Below are 17,992 nucleotides of genomic sequence, written 5' to 3'. Positions count from 1 at the left end.
GTTAGATACTGGGATGAGGCTTTCAGCTGGGCAAAACACATCACTGACAAACCTATCTTAATGTTCATGCACGTCTTTATGCAGATCCCAGATGTCAAGAAGACAGCAAAATTATCATCGCCTATTGCCATCTTTAAAGTGTTTTGCATATTAAAAATTATGTTTCGGTACAATCATGTCTTTAGAGTAGAACGCCCTCTTGTTCATTCAACACTCCAATTTTAAGGAATGAATTATAGAAAATAATGCTTTTGTGTTAAGTATCTGAAAGAATTGCACTGTTTATCTTTTTTTTTTAACAGCTCCTCTAGTGAAGATTAAACAGGCCTTAACAAAACTGAAGCAAGAAACCGTTCAGATGGACATACAGATTGGTGTAATGGAGCACACATTACTCCAGTCAAAGCTGAAAGAGAAGTCCTTGATGACTAGAGATATGCATGCAACAGTGATTCCAGAAGCTACAGTAGGTGCCTATTAAAACTGTTTGGAGCTGACTCTGACTTGGTTTGCCCAAAATACAGTTTTTTACCATTTCCTTTTTTGGTAGTTTAGAAGTTTCCTTTTTGTTGGGTCATGTTCTTTTTTCATGTTTTGTTTTTAACAAGATGCTCATACTGCACTTTTAAGAAGCAACATGCACACTTTGGACACAACATGGAGCCATGTTTTAGTTCTGTGCTATAAAGATTTACTGCGGATGTCTCCCAAATACACTAATAAATTCTTATTAATGAACTTGTGTCTACTTAATTGCAGAATGTTACATAGTGTGAAAGTCTAGAGAATGATACTAACAGTCTGTAATCTTGATCTGGCACAGTGCTGAAAGAAAATGCAAAGGACTTGAAAGGAATTAAAAATGTCTGTTATTCCCGTTTACATACATTTAGCTTAAAGCATTTAACTGATTTTAACTGATGATATTGAAATAATACAGCATTACCCTTTCTAAAAGGCTAGGTCAAAATTGGTATCAGCCTCAAGTGAAAGTAAATTGTTGGGTTGAATTGAATTTCATGAATAAGCAACAAACTAATGTTTCAATAATATTGGCATGCTCCTAGGGCGGCCCTACACAGATTTGTGAATGGGCAACCACCCTAGTCCTCATTTTTTATTATATGTTTTTTTTTTAACTGATGAGAAGTGCAGAGACCAGTGTGGCTGTTTTGTGTAAATATTTTTATTTTTACATTGCCTCTAACAGAAATAATAATGACAAAATCTATGTAAGACCCAAGAGTTTGGAAGATACCATTTGGAAAATACTGTTTGCTATCTATTTTTATTCTATGTGTCATCGCTGCTCCAGAGTCACTTTATATTAGCATTGGGTCAAATGCTGCTTTCATTGATATTATGTACTAGAGCTCCATGGACATAATTTGGATTATCTTGTTTTCTGCTCTTGTGTCAGAACACCTAATTCTGATTTCTGTGGAGGAAAAATGTTGCCAAATCTACTTGTATAATATGGAATGAGAAGAAAAATGTAGGAGAGGGTTGGAAAGGTAATGGCAATGGGGAGCTTGCTTTGTCTTGGCAAATGTGTAAGCCGGAAGTGTCTGTAGATGTTATTGGTAATGAAGGAGAGTGGAACAAAGAAGTAACCTTATTAAAGTACTAGTACATCCTTGTGATTACCATTGTTCCTAAGCCGTGGACAATATTGGTACAAATTCCTCCCCTAAGTATTGTAGGCAATTCCATTCACCTTACAGTTTCTCTTACTTAAAGGTGAGCAGTATTTTGTAGAATCAGTGGATCCGTTCTGTGTCTGTCACAGTTTGATTCAGGATCAGAAATTGAACCAGTGACAAAAAGGATCCACTCCCCCTCCTACCCAGGTAGGGATAAAGAAGAGAGACTTTCTGGATTGAAGGCTTTAATTAAATACTAATGGTGAAAGAAAGTAGGTACAATTATATACAGATGTGTTTGAATGTGCAAAACCCTATTGCCTCCCTCCACCCCCAGCACCTCCCCCAGCATCTCCTGAGCTGTGAGCAGCTCTGAAATGTCCTGGAGCTGCCAGAGAGAGAGGCAGAGCAGACAGGAGCTGAGGGGAGAGTGATGAGGGTCAGGAATGCAGAAATCTAGGGATCAATGGTGATGGCTGGATGGAGTCCTGCCCCAATGCCAGTCATGGATGGAAGAGAAGGGAAGGAGAACAAGGAAGTTGTCTTCTGTGATCCCTGACCTTGCACTAAGGTTATGTAGATATAAGGAATGGAATACTTGGTCAATCTGGCCATCCATCTAGTCCATTTACCCTATGGGAAGTTACAGATAGGACTATTCTGCTCCTGTAGCAGAAGAGGCTGCAGTTTCAACAAGCAGAGCAAGTGACCTTGGCATCTCAGCAGTAACATAAACATTCCAGTGTTACCAGTCCAGTAGCTGGAAAACTTGCTGCTAGTTAAAAGAGCTTACTGAAGGAAAAGAAAAATCAGTAAAAAGAAATTCACTTCATCCTGGCTCAAACCAGGACAGCCTGAAAATCAAGATGCTTTATACAGTCAGTACCATAAGCCAGTTTCCTAACTTCGTTGTGCTTCAGCATTTGCTAATAAGAAAAAGCCATGAACCCATCAGCTTTTAATAAATGAAAAGCTGTATGTAAATGTCAACTATTACACTTTACCTGTGCAAGCAACTGCTGAAAATTTCTATGAATCACACTGGAAATCAGTGTCCAACTTCTTTTGCTGCCTACCTATATCCTCCCACATTCAGCTTAAATTAGAAATGTTATTACTCATGTTCTTGTTAGGTGGTGTTGCTACTGCATATTTAACAGTGGATTTCTTTCAACTTAAGATAAAGCAATCCCCTTCTGCATTGCCTGCAAAGCAGCTCACTGATGCTTTTGGATTGCGAATGTTGTGCTGTCTAAATGCTGTTTATGTAAATACTTTCCCAAAATAACTCCTCCTTCATGCTAATGTAACAAACACAATTAATCAAAAAACCTTCCCTTATGTATCAAGCCTCTTACTCTATTAGAAAGAATCTGTTGAGACAAGCATGACCAAAAACTCTCTAATGTGGTAGAAAAATCTCCAGAAGAAAAGCTATCCTCCTTTATGCCAAAGTAATTCTAAAATAGTGTGCTAATTATTTGTAATTAATCTACATTATGTTTCACAGCATTGTCTGAAACTGCATTAATCTAACAAGGACATTTCTGTTGTTGTCTCAAGAGGCAAAGAATGGTATTTGCCCATTTAGACAGTAAAACCACTTGACCCTGCTTAGAAAGCTGTTTTGCTAATGCAGCAAGTGGCCACACCACGTTCCTTAAAAGCATGAGGAAAGCAATGAGATCTGTCACAAGCAGCCTGAAAGGCTGTTCTAAAAAAGCAATTATCTCTGTAAGTATTCCAGTGCTGAAGCAACGCAGGAAGCAGAAGCCACATTAAAATTAAATCACTTGATTCACATTATTTCAGGCATTGCTCATTAACCAATGCCATGTCAGATCTGGACCAACAAAACGAAAATGCCACTAAGTTAGCAGGATGCACGTGAGGCTGTGCTGTGCTATAAAGCAGTCCCCCTTCTGAAGAATATTTGGGGCAGAAGGACTATTCTTAAGAGTTAACAATTATATACAGCTCTCTTCTTCCAAGGTTCTTCACTGTTTTCACTCCTCTGAAATATGCCAGCACGGAGACATGGTGTCCCTGTTACATGTCCTAGAAGCCAGATAGAACCTAGCTGTAGACAGATCCAGAAGTAGCACAGAGGGACAAACAAGGAGTTTCATTTGCTGAATCTGATCAGAGGAGACATGGTTTTTGTCCTTGCCATGAGGACTGTAAATACATCATTCTCATAAATGGCCCCAGGGAGAGCTGAGACTTGGTTCTTGGAAACTGGTGACTGAGGAAGGCTCATCAGTAGCTACCTCACTCTACTGCCTGTACTCCCTAAAGCTCCAGAAAAGGAGCACTAGCAACGTATTACTTTGCAGGGTTTCTGCAACTCTGAAATCTCTCTCAACCTCATAATATGACCCAATGTCTTATTTCCCTGGGCTGTCTCTAGACTAGGATGTAACGCAAGCAAGTGCCCTGCTGAGAACTGGCAGTAGCCTTAGATGTCAGTACCCTGTTAGAGGTGCTGTTTACAGGCCATTTCAGATGTTTCAGAGTGATGTTACATGCATTACCACCTTTAATACATATAATACTCCAATTCCTATTCTCTACTATGCAATAGCATGATTTACTGAATATTATGTGCTTGTGCTGGTAAAAAGTGCGAAGTTGAGGGCTGGATTTTTACCTCTTAACTCAGTTCTCACATGGAGAGCCTTCTGTGGCATTAGTGACTTACTGGTGAAATTGCAAGAGTTTAATAGTGGCTTTCAGTCATATGCCAAGAATTCAGTATGTTGGTAATGACACAAGTTACTCGTTTGAATTTGCATCAGTGACTGCTGTGCAAGAAGCTCACGTGACTTTGAGAAACCACTAACTGTAAAAAATAACGCCCAGGTCTGGTAAAACATTGTCACTTTTTTCTGCTGATGGTATTCAAGTCCTTCAGCTCTTCCTTCACCCAAAAGGGAGGAACTTCAGGGAGAATTCTTCCTTGGAAAGGAAAACAAATGCCCACCTACTATTAAACATTGCCAGTGTGGGGTTTTTTGTTGTTTTTTTTGTTTGGTTGGTTTTGGTTTTGTTTTTGCTTTCAGCATAGCTCTGCTGTGCATTATCATGTACAAAAAAATCACTGTATTGCTAATTGTAAGTTACAGTAAGAGCAATTAAGTCATCTCTGCATGACCTATAAAAAAGACTAGGCATAAATGAAGAGCTTGTATGTGAACATTTCCAGCTTCTGAGTTCTTTGAATTTTGGTCCAAGTTTTGCAGCCTGGGCTTCTCTCCAAGTTTGACAAATGTTAATTTAAAAAAAAAAAAAAAGAAGGGAGAAATCAGTGCGATGCTGTTTCTTTTCACGCTGGCTCTGAGCCCGCTCCCTGATGTCAGAGCTGCCGTGTGCCCCGCAAGGCAGCTGCCTCTGCCTGTGCCCGCCGGGCCACGCACCCCTGCCTGGCCTTGGGCTGGAACCAGCCCATTGCTCCGGCAGCATAAGAACCCGCCTGGGAATAAAATACCCTGCCCCACTTCACGCCGTGACACTGCTTTCCGCTTCCTCGTTGCACATTCAGGCTTTAGGAAAGGGCTGGGTGTTTTCTGACAAAGGGTTGGACTTGGGAAAAGCCTGGCCTGTGAGCTTAAGTAAACAATATGATCGGCACCTTTTCTGCATGAATACAGCTCATAGGTGGGGGGTTTCCACAGGAGGCTCTGAGGTAGCAAAGGTTGTTTTTCTCTGCCAATTCCTACTAACTTTATCTCCTCTTTCAGCAAACAGCATTACCAGGGCTTTCTCAGGAATTAGCTAATATTTAGCCAGCGCTCCCAGGCTTGGTGTTGCTGGGAATGTCTGCCTTTCAGCCTACTAGTAACAGCCCTACTGTTTTGCAAATAATTCCCAGGCAGCACTGGTATGAGCAGGGTTGAGAGCTTTTTATTGAGCAAGTAGCAATTTGAATGCTAGTTTTTCACTTACTGGCTAGTTTTATTCTGTCCTTTTTCATTTCTGGTCTTAACTAAGACTGTTTGTATCTCAGTATTCCATCCCAGAAGTGGCTGAGACATGCTAGTTACTCACATGTCTTAGCAATCTGTTGTAAAAATCAACAAAGATTAATATTTTAAGGTCAGAAGTACAGAATAATTCTTTCTAGTAACATTCCTCTTGATGACTCACTAATTGCAATTGTTCATTCAAAATATTTTCCTGCTTCTGTGGCTTTCAAAGGGTGTCAATATTTGAAGTGACATCTTAGTGTTATTCAGTAGTAACTTGAAGAACTAAACTGTAAGCATCCCCTGGACCAAAAGTTTCCCAGCCCTCCTCTAGTTTTAGGGCTGAAGTTTCTCACTGTGTCTTGGGAAGGGGCCTCTTGTAAAGTTTTTGAGAGTTCTATCCTTTTCTGAGCATTGCTGGTTCATAAGTATTTTACCTCCTTTCAAAGAATCCATTTGGGAAAGAATACAAGCCAGTAGTCAGATCAAGAAAGACAGGCTATTTGTGAAATTTTGCTGGAAACTAGTGCCAAAAAATGATGCAGAAGGTTTCAAGTGGTTTGACAGCATCTGTTGATAATTGTTTCCTTTGTTATAGGAAGTGCATAAGTTCCCAGTCTGATGGCAGGAGGAATTTCTGCCGAGTTTGAAAAATGCTATCAAATAACAGTAAAAACAATTAAAACCCAGTGATCTTATGAGTGTTGTTCATTAATTTTGTACTCATCTGTCCAGCAGCCATTTCATTACAGCCTGCTGTAGAGTGCCCTTATTATAAGCTCAAGTAAAACATACTTGAAGATTTTCATCATCTTCCGCTGTATCATACTGGCAATAAAGAATAAAAAATATTGTTCTGGGAAGACTTTGTTCCTGGGCCAGAAAGGTTTACTCTAGGTGTGGCAGATTTGGAGAGGTTTTTTTTGCTATGAGGATGTCAGTAACCTCACATTTCTGTCTAAACAAAAAGTAGTTTATTATAAGCTCAAGTAAAACATACTTGAAGATTTTCATCATCTTCCGCTGTATCATACTGGCAATAAAGAATAAAAAATATTGTTCTGGGAAGACTTTGTTCCTGGGCCAGAAAGGTTTACTCTAGGTGTGGCAGATTTGGAGAGGTTTTTTTTTGCTATGAGGATGTCAGTAACCTCACATTTCTGTCTAAACAAGAATGTAGTTAATACTGTGTTTGGGTTTCTGAGCTCTCTATTGAAAAACTGAATTGCTGGTAATTGTGTTAGAGGAGATAAACAATTGAAACTCAAATACATTTTCTCTGTGAACAGGCTTGATATAAAGGTAACAAATTCAAACTGATGGAATCCAAAAGTTTCCTTTAAAAAGCTCTTCCATGTTATCTTTGCTTAAATACAGACAACATGCCTTCACTTAGTTATATTCCTTTCATTGCTTCTACTTAGTCTTCATCTCTCTCAGGTACACAGCTTACTACTCTGTGATGATGTTTCCCTCCAAACACCTGAAAGTTTGACAACATGACCCAAATATAACTGATGCAGGATGTCTGTATGACCTTCTGCTAACCCTGGGTGGAAACTACCTGGTGCATCTCTGTAGAGTGCCGCATGTAAGCAGCCACTGCCAGGAGACTTGTTGACAGAGATTCAGTGTGGGTGTCAAGGAGATTAGTAGCAGGAAGCTGTCCCCACCTATCCTGTGATATAAACCTTAGCTTCTCTCAGAGCATCTAAGAAAACCCTGTAGGAGATTCTAGAAGGCCTGAATTTGCTATTATAGCTACTTACAAAGAAAGGTGAACACCATGGTGCTTCATGTCACCCTTCTGCTAAAGGCTAAAGCTAATCAAAACTCAGGTCTAATAAGGAGTGTAAGAAGAGGTGGTAACCTCTGTGCCAAGAATTAATAAAAAAGCAGAAAATAAAGCATAGAAGCTGTTCCTAAATTCAAGTCTTCTCCTGGTGGACTTAATCTCCTGGCTTGTTTTTGGGGTCAGGCTAACTGTTCTTCTGAATTAGGATTAGCTTTCCTAGCTCACCTGTTTTGTTTTTCAGATCTTCACCACCTACTCTTCTCATATGCTGTAACCTTTATGCCTCAAGCCTCAGAACTAGATGCATCTGCTTAGCTCTTTAGCTGGAGGAGTGACATCTTTGCATTGAAGCTTTCAATACCCCTTATATTTCAACCACCTGCTTCTGCAAAGAAGCTTCCTTCTTATCTGCATCTTCAAGAGCTGTATTGCTCCTTGTCCTTGTAGGATAGAAATTCTTATCCTGTTGCAATACATTGTGGGTTGTTTCTGAACACCCAAATTCGCTATTCCTAATTTTAGCAGTGACCCCCCATAAAGCTTCAAGAATATAGCAATGAACAGGGCCCACAGAATACAGAAGGATCTCTCACTGCACAAGAGTAAACTAACTCTGCATCTGAGAAGAAACACGACATTTATTTTTTAGTTACTTAGAATACAAAATACCAGTTTATCAGTGAAGTTCCTTCTGACAAGCAAAAGATAACAGCTTTGTTGTGATGCAGAAAATGCAACAAGAGTAAAGAGCTATGAAGGCTTTTTATGACACTCCATTTTTTATTTCATCCCAGAGAAGGCTGATACATCCTTTTCACTGTCTTAAGTGTGCTAGCTCTATTATACAGATCCTGATCTGTAAGCCATGCTTTGGCAAATGTATCCTTTGTGGCACTTCTGTGATCAATTATGCTTTACTCAGTGCCATAATTGTTTACAACACTCCACACTCTTCCACTGGGTGAAAACACATTTATTACAGACAATGGTGCCAGTGCTGATCTGTTCTTATTGGTTATTTGAGAACAAAAGCCAGACAAAAAGGCATCTGTTTTCAGTGGCTGGTCAGGTTAGTACTGGAAGTCACTTCTTGGTGCTTTTCACCCGGTGTTGGAATACAGCTGACAGTGCTCTGGGTCCCCTTTCATTCAGGACCACCCCCCTAGAGTCTGAGGACTCAGTTTGGGGCTAATTCTAGCATTGACCTTGCGCAACTTTCATGAGCTGTGCAGGCAAGTTTTCACACTGAGTCATTAGAGGCATACTTACAAATGGTGTATACAGTTAAAAGAGCCAACAGTGTAAAAATTAGTCATTTTTCAAGTGACAATTGCTATTTTGAGTGACTGTTTTGCATTACACTACCAGGACACCCAGGAACCAAATGTATTTAAGCTTTCTGCTGATCTCCATTCCCACCATGTGAGCAGGTAGGGCAGTTATTTAGTTGTATATTATCGCTAAGCCACACCTTGCTGTTACCAGAAATCATGTTCCTGGGCATACACATCACCCCACCAAGAGGAAGTGACGGTGAGTTTCTGTGCGAAGTTGCTTCAGGCAAAAAAAAAGGCATTGGTCTCAGTGGCCAGCCCAAATTGCAAACCACGAACCCAGTGCCTCTGCCTTGGAGAGAGCTGAAAACGGAACGAAGACCCTCTAGGCACCTCCAACGGTATCAGGGTGCAAAGTGAAGAAAGTCACAGTTACAGACATAATAGTCATGATGACTCCCGTGGAGGATGGACTTCAGAGGACAAAAGCTGGTGAACATGAAGAAACAATCTGACGTTCCTGAAACAGGAAGGCTGTACTGTGGAAAGAGTCCTCTCTCTCGAGTTGGGTGAGGCTGTTGCTGTGCTGGAAAGGGGCAGAAGGTAACTGCTATTGCACATGAAGGCAGCAGCAAGGAAGCAAAAGCACTGGAGCAAGTATTTTTGCTACAAGAGGGAACAGCAAGACAAAAGCACAGTTGGTAGGAAAAAGAAGCAGCTTGCTTAAAGGAAGAGGGGAAAAGAGGCATTGAGGATGGGAAGAAAAGACTGGTATGAAATTAGAGTTCACTACAGCCTTAACATAAGCTACCAAGTCATTGTACATTCCCCCCAGCATACGTGCACATGCAAACACCCCAAACAAACAAGCTTTATGTTTACCAGAACTACCTTTGGTGTCCAAAAGGTATGAGAAGAAATCAAAGGAAATAAGCAGAGCTGAAAAAACAAGGGGAAGTCAGAAGGCTGGGTGAGGACGGAGGCTAAGCAATTTCAGAAACACATCTGCAAGCAAAGGAAATTCTAAACGGAAAGTGAAAAGGAGGGGGAAGGAGCAGGAAGACAGAGCCCAGTGAGCTGAATATGCTGAAACAATGCTGGGTTTCACATAGACATCCTTTGTTCACAGCTCTTCCAGTTCTGGTCTCTGAATAGCTGGAGTTGTTCCAGCTGCTGTGTGGGGAGATATTACATTATCTGGTGCAACCACAAAGAAACAGTTAAGCACAGTGTAAACTGTTGCAGGAGTACGGCAAGCCCCTCCTTGTGACAGCTACAAGCCCATAAAATTGTTTGGCTACTACCTTGAGGAGAAAGAGTGAAAAAACTCTTACAGTAACCCTTTCCAGGGAATTGTATTTTCCTTCTTGCTTCTTTTTTTCTCTCCCACTTTGGAGATGAACTGTATTTATCCACTATTATTTGGTAGATAAACAAGATTTCATTCTTGAGTGTTACATGTCCAGTATAATTTTTCCAAGCAATAGGGAAATGTAAAACAAAACTAAAGCCATCTTACAGTTTATTTCATTCACCAGTGGTAACTCCAGTGGAGTTCCTGTTGAACATTTCCTTTTTTCCTGTTTGCAAGTTCAAATTTGGTGTCAAAGGGCAGAACCTGAAAATACCTCTTCAGGCAGGTTTAAAGGCAGTTATATTTAAATAAAATTTATTTGGAAAGACATCCATTGAAGACCTGCTCCTTCAGGAGAGCTATAAGCTAACTTTAAAGTTGCCTCACATTACTCAAAAAATAATTTCTTCCTTGTTTCTTCCTTGACCCTACTCCAAACTGTAGACTTGTGATGACAAGTTGGTTGAAAATACTCCTGTGTAAGCAAATGCAGGTAGAAAAATGCTCATATGATGAGGCTAAAAAGCTTTTCTTGAAAGAAGCCAGTTGCAGAGTTCAAGCCAGGGTTCAGTGGGAGTGCTGCTGCATCCCTGGCATCCTGCCCCATAGCCACAGACCAACCATGTGTCTCCATGCCCTGGGCCTGGGCCAGCCTGCCTGGAAAGACTCCTGGCTCCACAAACACCCTCCAAGCTGGAGATGTCAATGCCTCGTGAACTGCCTACACTGCTCTGAAATTCTCACAAGCCCCAGCTTTAATGGTCACCTGGCTGTACAGGTAGGTGTTGGGATGAAGCCTGTCTGGAGATGCAGCACTCTGTCGGGTGTTACGGGAGGAAAACGCAAACATACAGCCCCAGAACTTCATATTAAGCTTAAGCTTATCTAACAGGAAGCTTCTGTGGGTAGGGTTCAGCTGCACCTTTCTAGCACTTCTCCCACACAAGTTGCCAAAGTACAGCAGTGTGATGAGTTGGAACAGCTCATGGATCAAGTTGATAACTAACCCTGTAGGAGCTCCCTCTGCCCACCCACCCCATACAGTTGGGTCAGCAGCCTCTTGGGAAGACAGAATGGGAAACAGAGGAAAGGAAGGCATGGAGGACCTCATCTCCACCTCACAAAAGCTTTTAGTTTCAAGAGAAGGGATTTATTGCCCCCTGTCTCCCTCTGGATTTTCTTAAATATAATTTTGAAAAAGACCTTTGTGGCTAAATTAAACATTGGACGAGAGAATGGCAGAATGCCAGCCACTTTATCTCATACTATTGTAACAACAGAGATCTCATGTAATAATATTACCCTTTTATACTCATTTTGGCCTTATCCCTGTTGTCTTGGAATATGTCCTTTGTTGTTCATTGATTTTATTCTTAAGAATAGCATTACCCTGAAACACAGGCTAGACTGAAGTTCATCTGCAAAACCATACAAGAAGACAAGGCAATCACATCCACCCACAGTGCTTTTCAGTGGGAGCTGCACTATTGTGGGCTCTAAAATACACAGAAACTGGGAGCTCGGGGAGTGTGAGATGAAAAAGAGTGGAAACTAAGGAAGTGAGAAAGTAAGAATTACCATATACATTTGCCCTCTTCCCAGGCATCCATGTCTGGGCACTGTTGTTACAGGACACGGGGCTAAACTGCTCTTTGGGCAGACCCAGCACAGCCAGTTTCATACATTATACACCACCTGAATTTGGCTCTGAGAAGTGGTAAGAATTAAAAGCTGCATCTCAGGGAATTTTTGCCATCAGCTGAAGCTTTGTGATTAGCAAACTACATGCCATCACAAATCATATCGAGCATTCCCTGAGGAAACATCCCTCAATCAGTTCTGTTACTCTCTTCCAGCAGCTTTATGCACTATTCATAATGCTGCATAGAAATGGCATACATGGCATTATATGCACATAAATATTCCTCTAAAAAAATGAAATGCTTGCTAATCTTGTAGGGACGTTGTGCTAAAATTGGTGTATCCATCAAAAGAAAACCAAATTCCATTTCATGCAAGCTCATCAAGGAAACATACACAATATGCAACCATTTCACAGCTGCCAAAAGAGATCAGTCTAATTTCTTTTTTTAGCTAGAAGGGGAAATCTAACCAGGCAAAGCTGTTGTGAGCCAAGAAGACTATTAAAAAAAAAAAAAAAAAAAAAAAAAAAAAAAAAAAAAAAAAAAAAAAAAAAAGTAGGAACCATCCACAGTTTCAACCAAAGACAGAAGACTTTGACAGTGAAATGCATGCACTGGGCAAAGTGAAGTAGCAGTGATAATAATGTGGCTGCATGTGAGGCACGTCAATTAGTGAATTTGTTGGAGGTTTTTTTGTCATCCTGGAAACTAGAGCTACAGAAATAATTTTGTGCAGTTCTGTTTCTGGTATTCTGTCCTTATCTCTTCCGTCTTTCCCCCTCTCTGTGTCTTCTCAGCCCTTTCCCATACAATAACTGGTTGCATTTCTAACAATATTTCTCTGTGTCTATGCAAATACCATTAGATCCAAGTGTATCCCAAGGAATTTGAGATTATCATCTGTTCACATGTAGTGGGTAGTCAACAGTTCCACAGACAACCATTCTCCTAACCCAGCTTTTGTTTTCTTAAAAATGCCTCAGGGATGGTTGTTGTTCGAGTGGTTTAAATCAGCACCAAACAAAGCCCTCCCACTCACCTCCCCAACCACCCCCAAACCATTTGCTGTCAGAAACCCACTTAGCCTGAAGAGAAACCAGATGTTAAAATCCTCTGGAAAAAAAATTAGTATTTGGACTGTGGGCAGGGGGCTGGATTATTCCTCCCCACTGGAGAATGAGCTGTTTGTTCCTTACATGTAGCAGCTAAACCAAGACGAAGGGAGGACAAGGGCTGTAGAGTCCTTGCCTGGGCTCCTCTAGGACGCTGAGTGGAACGGGCACAGCCTCCTCCCAGGGCTGGTGTGCAAACTGTCACATGTCAGACGGCTCCAGGTGACTTTGTGCCTGAGACACTCCTAGGAATCAAAACTTCTCTGCTGTCTGGTAGAGGGCAATGAATTATTATAAGTGATTAATATTATTATAAGTGATTATTATTATAAGTGAACCATGTCCAGTTTTGGCTCCTAATGCAAGTATCTCTTACGAAGACACCATGGGGATATGCTTACATTTTTCTGTGTCAGTGGAGAAGTCAGTCTTCAGTCCCATGTTGCTTCCAGACACTTAATTAACCTCTTGGGACCTGAGTCACTAACTCTGAATGGAGTGCTATGTCTCTAGCTAGGTATTCCTCAGATGCAAGAAGTGGTATTACTGTAATTACTACAGTACCACCCTGCTGCAAATGGGCTGCCTGTGCTTGGTTACCTACCACAGATCTTAGCTGTGAGCACAGTAACAATCTTCTCTCCGTGTTTTCACAGCCTGGTTCTTCAGAGGAAGGCCCTTTGTTCCCAACTAGGATGACAAATGGGTTTTAGTTTTATTTTCTCAAAGGGAAGCTTATGTGATTGTGCTGTCTGTCATCTGTCTACACTGATAAGTTTTTAACTGCCACAGCCAATTATAATTATTTCCAAAGGAAAAAATCGCTAGAGGCAGACATCTCCATGATAATTATATTTATATGGATTTTTGTGGAAGACTGCAGCAGACTGGGTTGAGGCTAGGGAGGAGGAGAGAGAGAACAGAGCCCAGGACTGCACTGTGAGCACGCCATGTGAAGGAAATCTGGGAGGCCTCAGCTGATCCTCAGCTCATCCCAGCTGAAGGCAGCCAGTCAGTCTGCAGGCGCTGGAGAGGCAGTCACCACGGGAGTCTCTCCAAATGGCTCACACGAGGTACTGCCTCTTGCCCGTGGGTGTTGTTGCAGAGCGGACATCACTGTGGGGGCAGCTGCCGTGGTGCAGAGCAGGAGCAGGCACAGACCTTCCTTCCGCTGGCTGCGATGAAAGGAAAAGATTTTGCTGGTTTGATGCAGGCAGAGGCAACACTTTGCCCTAGGCCTGTACTTGCAGGTTGCAAAACTTGGAGGTCGGCAACTTGGGCTGGTAGGTGCCTTCAGCAAGGACATAGCGGCTAAGTGCAAGGCATGGAACATACTCCGTGCTGTACCTAACAACACAATCAGTGTACTGCTAACAAATACTTGGAAGTGTGGGACAACATGTTCTCTGCTAATATACTAATGAAAGCTGCTGAGGCCAGGTGTGTAAATGTCTTCAGCTGACAGACCCAAGACACCTGAGAGTCTAATTCTGATATAAAAAGGGCTTCTAACTTACACTGTGTGGGAAGTCATGTCTTTGTACAGCTTTAAACTTATGAACCTTCTTAAATATTTTAGAAGAATTGACCCTCTCTTTGAGCAAATCCTGACTGGAATGAGTTTTCTGGAACTGTCAGAACAGAGTAGAAAGTTATAGTTTTTGCTTGATGGAGCTGTTCCCTGGAATCAAACATAGGTTTCACCATTACATCACTTTCTTGGAAGGGGAAAAATGTGTAGGCATTCTGCCTAGCAGATCACCATCTTTGCCACCTAAATACTGTGATTTATAATCTTGTTGATCACAGAATCACAGAACCTTAGGGGTTGGAAGGGACCTCGAAAGATCATCTAGTCCAACCCCACTGCCAGAGGCAGGGTCACCTAGAGCACATCACACAGTAACGTGTCCAGGCAGGTTTTGAATGTTTCCAGTGAAGGAGACTCCACAACCTCTCTGGGCATCCTGTTCCAGTGCTCTGTCACTCTGATAATCTGATCCATTTCTCCAGGTGTCTCATTTAAGTGGGGGGCAGCTGCAGATAACATCCAAGACAGTTGCTCTATCAAGCTGTCTCAGGCAGGGGCCCATAGCAGGTGCTCAGTGACGTCAACTGCAAATCTTAAATTCCAGGAGCCCTCATGGCAGGAGAGTGCTTCATAGGCTGGGTTTTTGGTGGCTACTAAGGGATAAATTATGTGATCATTCCCAGCAGCTACAGCAGCAGGTGAATAGAGAACACAAAGTAAGAATGGAAATGCAAAAAAAAAAAAAAAAGCATTCAGTTACACAATTACAGAGTAAGTGAGATAGGGGAGAGGGAAGCATGATAGAAGCACTGTTTCCCTAAAATAATTCGGTTTGAAATTAGGAAAAATGACCGCATTTTATCCCTATCAAACAAATGTGAAACATTAGCACTTTTTCACAGCATTGCTTTATTTTTGACTAAGTCTCCAGCAACTATTACTCAAAGTTAATCCAGGCTTTGGTCTTTGGGAAATTTTTTAACATGCTAGTGCTCAGAATTCTATCAGTATTTATAAATGTCACTTGAATCCCATTTTTACCATCTTGCCCAGGCAGGATCTCTGATAGAAGAAAATATTGTTTGAAAACAAAGTTCAGGGTTGAGCCTGTTCTAAAAACGTCATGTTCTATAGAGCTGTGATGTACAGCCTTCGTAGCCTGCCTGTGCCCCCAGGATAGCTCTGAGAGTTAGATCTTAGGCCTGGAGAAATGGATACAGAAGCGAGTCTCAACTCTGCCACTGGCTAATTATACAACCTTAGTCAGTTCATTTAACCTCAGCATGCCTTGGTCTCCAGATCAAAAAAGAAAGGTATAACAGGCTCCTCTGCAAATGCTTTATGATGCTTGAGGGAGAACAAGGTATTATGTATCATACTGCTGGTCCCTTGTGACTTTTGGGTAAAATGGTTTCTGTGAGTGTTCTGGTAAGTACGTTGAGCGAATCCAGGAACACAGATTGACCTCTGGCCACTGCATTTCTTGCTGAGGGAGACAGCTCTCAGAGTCAGTTTCACAAATCATGGCTACAGATACCCTTTGCTTTAGGCATGCAGACTTTTATGTCACTCTTCAGCATCTTCCTGCCAGCCACAGCAGTAGCTGCCTCTGGTATGTATGTCATTCATGCCTGCTGCAGTTTCACTTTTGTTGACTGCAGACAACAATCAATAGTGCTCCTAGGAGTACTAAACCAGTACAAAATGGCAGGTCAGTGCCTAATAGTGATAATAAAAAAGTTGCCTAATTAAAAAGCCTAAAAGTGTGCCTTGGAAGCCATAAATTACGGACTCATGCATGGTTTTAAGCATGCATGACCTATTGCTTTTGGAGCACTCGGACCTAATATTCCAGTCAGAGATGGGTCTGTCCTCTTCACACTGTCTGAGATGTGTCTGTGCAAGCTTCTACACAGTGCATGCACTGGGTGAAGAGAGACAGGCAGGACAAAACGAGAGGAAAATGGTCACACTGATGTTAGGAAAAGAGCTATTCTATTACAACAAGGTCTGTTTGGCGTACGTGGCTCAGTAGGGGAAGCTAAACCTTCCTCTCAGTAGGAATCGTAAGTGTCAGAACTGCCTTGCATTGCACAATCCGGCTTCCTGAAACCATCAGTAAGCAGAGGCATTGCAGACCTTTCTCAGCAGCAGCAGGCAGAGCATTATGAGACAAAGTATAGCAGATGCACATGTAGCTACACCACACAGCTACCTCCAAAAAAAACCCCAGGGAAACTGCATGCACAGAGAGTTGTCTTTCAAGGATTCGTGAAACCAGGTTCAGTGGTACAGGAGACAGCATCTGACACAGAGCAACATTCTCTCATGCCAGGCTCCTGGCTGTATGAAATTCGCTATGTGTGCCGTTTTGCTTTTAGGCTAACGTGGGTGTATGACGTGCTACCTTAGCAACAGCCACAAATGCGTGCTGCAGCTGTAGCCTTCTCCTCTTCGCAGCAGAACACGCCACGTTTTCTTACAGACAACACGACACACTGCACAGCTCCCCACAGTCCTGATCCTGTCCCTCGACACTTGCCTGTGGCTCTGAACGTGCTGGCTCTCACTCTGAGCGCAGATGTATGAGCTACAACTCAGGCATCTCTTCCCTACTACCCTCCTCTCCGGCCCGTTTTTTTCTGGCTTCCAGAGAACATCATCTGATCCAGTCTGGCAGTAGCAGGATGAGCTGCTTCGTGCCAGCCCCCTCCGAGTTTTCCGGAGTCAGATGGTTTCCACTGCTCAAAGCTTTTTACTGAACTTGAATGCCTGGAGCGCTTTATGAATATCTGGCGAAAACAAACACAGCAGTCAAGGCATTGGTATCCATTAATCACCTCAGGAGGGCTGGGGAAGAATTTTAAGAGAACAGAGCTTCGGAAAGTGGGGGTGGTGGAGGAATGGGGGGGGCAGAATGTGTGTGAACATCACCTAAGGCAGTATTAACGTTGCAGCTAAAAAAAAATAATAATTAGTAAAACCACGTGGGATATAAAAAAACCCCAGAAATTCAGTTTATCACAGAATTTTGATTCTGCCCTGGCTTTCGTCCTCTGTTGAACTTCGGGACTTGTAAAAATACACACACACACACGTGTGTGTGTTCCCCTAAAAGAAGTTGTGAACATCACCTAAGGCAGTATTAACGTTGCAGCTAAAAAAAAATAATAATTAGTAAAACCACGTGGGATATAAAAAAACCCCAGAAATTCAGTTTATCACAGAATTTTGATTCTGCCCTGGCTTTCGTCCTCTGTTGAACTTCGGGACTTGTAAAAATACACACACACACACGTGTGTGTGTTCCCCAAATACATGTAGCAGTCCTTTTTTTACTGCTTCACTAACCCTAATGCCTGAGAACAAAGTATGCATTTAGCGTGCAAGTATTTGTAGATCCAGAATTTTGCGATGATTCCATCTTTAAAAAACTCTTAAAGTGGGATACTTGTGGAGGTAAGAATTCGTTGAAGCATTGATAAAACAGTCAAATGCGCATTTTTCCAGACAGGGGAAAGGAGCATTTATCCTCTTTTTGATCGAAGGGCAACAATGGATCACTTACAGGATTTGTGCTGCCTGTACAGACTTGACATTTCAGTTGTCCGTAGAGCGTCATCAGCCCGACAGCTGCTCGGAAGGCCCAGCGGTGCTGGTGGGAGAGGGGCGAGG

At 42.0% G+C, this 17,992-nt stretch overlaps 1 protein-coding gene across 1 annotated transcript in view; it reads left to right on the top strand.

The window, feature by feature from the left end:
* IFT57 (intraflagellar transport 57) overlaps positions 1-738 on the top strand; it is an 18,152-nt gene extending 17,414 nt beyond the window's left edge. Inside the window, exon 11 of the mRNA XM_009993399.1 lies at positions 303-738. Coding sequence (XP_009991701.1) covers positions 303-481 — 179 coding nt within the window. The 3' untranslated portion in view covers positions 482-738. The remainder of the gene's footprint in view (positions 1-302) is intronic.
* The last annotated feature ends 17,254 nt before the right edge of the window (positions 739-17,992 follow it).

Source organism: Chaetura pelagica, unplaced genomic scaffold (assembly GCF_000747805.2).
Source record: "Chaetura pelagica isolate M959 unplaced genomic scaffold, ChaPel_1.0 scaffold101, whole genome shotgun sequence".
Lineage (NCBI taxonomy): Eukaryota > Metazoa > Chordata > Aves > Apodiformes > Apodidae > Chaetura > Chaetura pelagica.
Note: the sequence above shows the minus strand (reverse complement) of the source record. Positions and strands in the feature narration are given on the sequence as shown.